Consider the following 5,814-nt stretch of genomic DNA (forward strand, 5'->3'; position numbering starts at 1 on the left):
GTCGAGTGTGTTACTCGCTCGTGTACTGCAATCGACATGCTGATAGAATTTAGGTAGCCTTGTTCTCAGATTAGCTTTGTTAAAATCCCCAGCTACAATAAATGCAGCCTCAGGATATATGGTTTCCAGTTTGCATAAAGTCTAGTGAAGTTCCTTGACGGCTGTCTTGGTATCCGCTTGCGCAGTGGTGTGGACTCGAGTCACATAACTTGGACTCGAATCAGACTCGAGTCACAAATATGATGACTTGCAACTCGACTTTGACATTAACCCCAATGACTCGTGACTTAACTTGAACCTGAGCCTTTTGACTCGACCTGACTTGATACCCTCCCCAAGCCCAAATATAAAAAATTATGCTATTCTGGATTCTGGATATAACTCTGAGCCTGATGCTGGATGTAACTCTGAGCTGGATGCTGGATGTAACTCTGAGCCGGATGCTGGATGTAACACTAAGCTATATACTGGATGTAACTCTGAGCCGGATGCTGGATTGCTGGATGTAACTCTGAAGCTGAATGCTGGATGTAACTCTGAGCTGGATGCTGGACTGTGTCCCGTTGGCTCAGTTGGTAGAGCATGGCGCTTGCAACGCCAGGGTTTGGGTTCATCCCCACGGGGGGACCAGGATGAATATGTATGAACTTTCCAATTTGTAAGTCGCTCTGGATAAGAGCGTCAGCTAAATGACTTAAATGTAAAAATGTAACTCTGAGCTGGATGCTGGATGTACTCTGAGCAAGATACTGGATGTAACTCTGAGCAAGAGCTGGATGTAACTCTGAGCCTGATGCTGGATGTAACTCTGAGCCTGATGCTGGATGTAACTCTGAGCAAGATACTGATGTAACTCTGAGCAAGTGCTGATGTAACTCTGAGCCTGATGCTGGATGTAACTCTGAGCCTGATGCTGGATGTAACTCTGAGCTGGATGCTGGATGTAAATCTGGATTTAACTCTGAGCTGGATGCTGGATGTAACTCTGAGCCGGATGCCGGATGTAACTCTGAGCCTGATGCTGGATGTAACTCTGAGCCTGATGCTGGATGTAACTCTGAGCCTGATGCTGGATTTAACTCTGATGCTGATGCTGGATGTAACTTTGAGCCAGATGCTGGATGTAACGCTGAGCCGGATGCTGAATGTATCTGAGCTGGATGCTTGATGTAACGCTGAGCCGGATGCTGAATGTATCTGAGCCGGATGCAACTCTGAGCTGGATGCAGGATGTAACTCTGAGCTGGATGCTGGATGTAACTCTGAGCTGAATGTTGGATGTAACTCTGAGCTGAATGTTGGATGTAACTCTGGATTTAACTCTGAGCCGGATGCTGGATGTAACTCTGAGCTGTACAAGGCTCTATGTGATCTCTAGACTGCTTTAAGTGATTTTGAAAAAACTATTATTGACTTYAAATTAGTATTGAACGTGGGAAAAACGAAGTATATGTTGTTTTCCGGACCGCATAAAAAAATGACACAAACTATGGTGCACTGAGATTGTGTCCATGCTTACAAATAACTGGGCATCTGGATAGACAACGGGCTGTCTTTTAGAAGGCATATTGATGAGTTAGTGAAGAAATTAAGAATAAAAACGGGCTTCTTCTATATAAATATGTCCTGCCACTCATTTAACCGTAGAAAGAAGGTCATTCAATCGACGTTCCAGCCGGTTCTAGACTATGGTGACATAATCTATATGAATGCAGATGCCGCTTCATTAAAGCCATTAGATGCAGTTCACCATAGCACACTTCGTTTTATTACGGGCGACAAATTCAGTACACATCATTGCATTCTTTACCAAAAAGTAGGCTGGCCCTCTTTGAAGTCAYATGTTGATCATCATCAAGCTGGTATGGTATCCAAATGGTATCCATCATCATCATCATCATCGTCATCAAGCTTTGATGATTTGAATCAGGTGTGTAGTGCTAAGGGTCCCCAGGAACAGGGTTGAGAAGCACTATTTAGAAGAATAGCCCTTTATCAGCGAAGTTGATCAATTGCAGAAATAATGTGCAATGTCAAGCTGACTAGTACATATAATATACACACTAGCATATTACTAAGTATACATCACTTAATACTATGTATTGAACGAGTTTGGATATTGGGAGAGTTTCTTTTTTTTTGTGTTTCAGGTTCAACAAGCTTCAGTTAGTTGGCGGACGCCTTCTTTTCACAAAGATTTTGTTGATAAGGCACATTCATCTTTGAGGTATATGACAACAAACATAACAAAATGAAATTGACAAAGGACCAAAGTCTTGACTTAAATATGTAATTCATATGCATTTACGAATTCTCCTTCGCTTCCAGTGTAATGGAATGTAATTGCATTCGATTTTGACAAATAAGAGAGAAGAGCACCAGGTGTGGGACAGTTCCAAGTCTGTACCCACCTCCCTGTGTTATGATGCCATTGGCAGTAAAGCCACAGCTGCTGGCAGACTCAGTCTAAAAGTGTGGTGGAGAATGCTAATGGTGCTAACAGTGTGCTAATCACAAGTTCTTTGTTCTTTATTCTTCAGATCTCCATTAGTTGGCACCTTAGCCACCGCTAGTCTACCTGGGGTCCAGTTAAGACTGGAGACATTCTTATGTTCTAAGTTCTGGAGACTTGTAAGACGGAAGGAAAGGCAGGTACTGGAAGAACTTGAACCTCTGTAAACAGTTAGTACAAAAAGGTATATCGTAGCAGGACCGGTCTGTCATCATTGTGCTGCCTTCCTCTGTCACCTTCTTACGCCAACTTTTAATGCCCCTCTCTTTTTCGGTGCCTGTAAAAATTAAAATGATTGAAACCTCCTCATGAATCCATGTGAATCCAATTGTGGCCATAACCTGACTGTGAAATCAGTGTCTGGATGAGCGTTTAAGCTTGCACATGTGGAATGTATATACTGTATATGTATATGAATATGAATATACTGAATGTATATGTATATACTGTTGTTGTATTGGCTCACCTGGAATCGTATTGTCCAATACAAATCCAAAGAACCCACCGATGAACATGTGCGTAGTGAAGAGAACAACTATAACTTGGTCCAGTTCTTTTACCCCTGTGAATACAAATATATGGTTATCTACAGTAGAAATACAGTACAAACCAGCTATGTTTCACCTGTCATTGCATGGTTCTCCGCCTTTTCTGGTTTCAATAGATGATTTTGGTACAAGAGAACCAGGATATTGCTTCGGGGGCATTTGTGCCTTACCTGGAAATCAATCTAGCAGAATGTCTAATGTGGACAACATGTACAATGCCTTCAGAAAGTATTCACACCCCTTGAATTTACAGCCTGAATTTCAAATTGATTAAATTGAGATGTGGTGTCACTGGACACAATACCCCATAACGTAAAAGTGTAATTATGTTTTCAGAAATGTTTACAAAACAATTCAATGAAAGCTGAAATGTGTTGAATCATAAGTATTCAACCCCTTTGTTATGGCAAGCCTAAATAAGTACAGGAGTAAACATTTGCTTAACAAGTCACATAAGTTGCATGGACTGACTGTGTACATTAAAACTGTCTTAACATGATTTTTGAATGACTACCTAATCTCTGTACCCCACACATACAACTATCTGTAAGGTCCCTCAGTTGAGCAGTGAAATTCAAATACAGATTCAACCACAAAGACCAGGGAGGTTTTCCAATGTCTCGCAAAGAAGGGCACCTATTGGTAGATGGGTAAAAATAAATAGAGAAAACATGGAATATTCATTTGAGCATGGTGAAGTTATTACTTACCCGTTGGATGGTGTATCAACACACTCAGTCACTACAAAGATACAGGCGCCTTTCCTAACTCAGTTGTCGGAGAGGAAGGAAACCACTCAGGGATTTTAAAACTGTTACAGAGTTTATGGCTGTGATAGGAGAAAACTGAGGATGGATCAACAACATTGTGGTTACTCCACAATACTAACCTAAATGACAGAGTAAAAAGATGGAAGCCTGTACAGAATAAAAATATTCCTAAACATGCATCTTGTTTGCAATAAGGCACTAAAGTAAAACTGAAAAACATGTGGCAAAGAAATGAACTTTATGTCCTGAATACATATAATTGTGTTTGGGGCAAATCCAACACAACACATCCCTGAGTACCACTCCTGATATTCTCAAGCATGGTGGTGGCTGCATCATCTTATGGGTATGCTTGTCATTGGCAAGGACTAGAGAGTTTTGTAGGATAAAAAGAAAAAGAATAGAGCTAAGCATAGGTAAAATCCTAGAGGAAAACCTGATTCAGTCTGCTTTCCAACAGACACCGGGAGACAAATTCACCTTTAGCCAGACAATAACCTAAAACACAAGGCCAAATATACACTGGAGTTGCTTACCAACATGACATTGAATGTTCCTGAGTGACCTAGTTACAGTYTTTACTTAAATCGTCTAGAAAACCTATGGCAAGACTTCGCTGTCTAGCAATGATCAACAACCAACTTGACAGAGCTTGAAGAAGTATTTTAAGAATAATGTGTAAATATTGTACAATCCCGGTTTGCAAAGCTCTTAGAGACATATCTAGAAAGACTCACAGCTGAAATTGTTGCCAAAGGTAATTCTAATGTATTGACTCATGGATGTGAATACTTCTCTATTTAATTTTCAAAAGATTTGCTACAAAAAAATGTAAACCATGTTTTTTCTTTGACATTTTGGGTTATTGAGTGTAGATTAGTGAGAAAATGTGAGCCACCTGGAGGAGGGTCAGGTCTGCATTTGCCGTTACAGGGCGCAGACTGTGAGAGCCGCAATAAACGTAGGATTAAGATCCTAGGTATTGTCGCGGTCAGAAGAGTGTGGCTTTCCACTCGTACCTTCCCCTTACACAGCTTCTCGCAAGTTGACTCCGCGGTTCATTGGTCCGTTCCGTGTCTCTCAGGTCGTCAATCCTGTCGCTGTGCGACTGCTTCTCCGCGACATCTTCGTCGCGTCCACCCTGTCTTCCATGTCTCTTGTGTCAAGCCTTTTCTTCGCGCCCCCGTTCGTCTTCCCTCCCCCCCCCCCGTCCTTGGCGAGGGCGCTCCTATTTACAAGGTACGGAGGATCATGGACATGGTTCTCGGGGACGTGGTCACCAGTACTTAGTGGATTGGGAGGGTTACGGTCCTGAGGAGAGGAGTTGGGTTCCATCTCGGGACGTGCTGGACCGTTCGTTGATTGATGATTTCCTTCGTTGCCGCCAGGTTCCTCTCGAGTGCGCCAGGAGGCGCTCGGTGAGTGGGGGGGTACTGTCATGTTTTGTCATTGATTATCATGTCTTGTCCCTGTGCTTCCCTCTGCTGGTCTTATTAGGTTCTTTCTCTTTCTCTCTCTCTCTCCTCCTCCCTCTCTCCCTCTCCCCGCTCTCTCTCTCTATCGTTCCGTTCCTGCTCCCAGCTGTTTCTCATTCTCCTAACGACCTCATTTACTCTTCACACCTGTCCCCTATTTTGCCTCTGATTAGAGTCCCTATTTCTCCCTCTGTTTTCCGCTTCTGTCCTTGTCGGATTCCTGTTGATGTTTGCTGTTCCTGTGTCCTTGTTCCCCTGTCGTGTTCTTTGCCTCTTCAGATGCTGCGTGTGAGCAGGTGTCTATGTCAGCTACGGCCAGTGCCTTCCCGAAGCGACCTGCAGTCTGTGGTCGCGTCTCCAGTCGTTCCTCTCTATTGACGAGAGGATTTCAGTTTCCTGTTTTGGATTTACCATTGATTATATCCAGGAGAATCATTATTGTTTAATACTGGAATAAAGACTCTGTTACTATTACGTCGCTTTTGGGTCCTCATTCACCAGCATTAACA

The 5,814-nt window shown here is 42.7% G+C and overlaps 1 protein-coding gene across 1 annotated transcript in view; it reads right to left on the bottom strand.

Moving 5' to 3' along the window:
• Positions 1 to 1,740: 1,740 nt before the first annotated feature.
• The window catches only part of LOC112069036 (solute carrier family 23 member 2), a 77,588-nt gene continuing 73,514 nt past the window's right edge, over positions 1,741 to 5,814 (bottom strand). Inside the window, exons 11-12 of the mRNA XM_024136291.2 lie at positions 2,979 to 3,074; positions 1,741 to 2,789 (exon numbers count right to left, since the gene is read on the bottom strand). Of these exons, the coding sequence (XP_023992059.1) occupies positions 2,608 to 2,789; positions 2,979 to 3,074 (278 nt within the window). The 3' untranslated portion in view covers positions 1,741 to 2,607. The remainder of the gene's footprint in view (positions 2,790 to 2,978; positions 3,075 to 5,814) is intronic.

The sequence above is a fragment of the Salvelinus sp. IW2-2015 genome, unplaced genomic scaffold (assembly GCF_002910315.2).
Source record: "Salvelinus sp. IW2-2015 unplaced genomic scaffold, ASM291031v2 Un_scaffold864, whole genome shotgun sequence".
Classification (NCBI taxonomy): Eukaryota; Metazoa; Chordata; class Actinopteri; order Salmoniformes; family Salmonidae; genus Salvelinus; species Salvelinus sp. IW2-2015.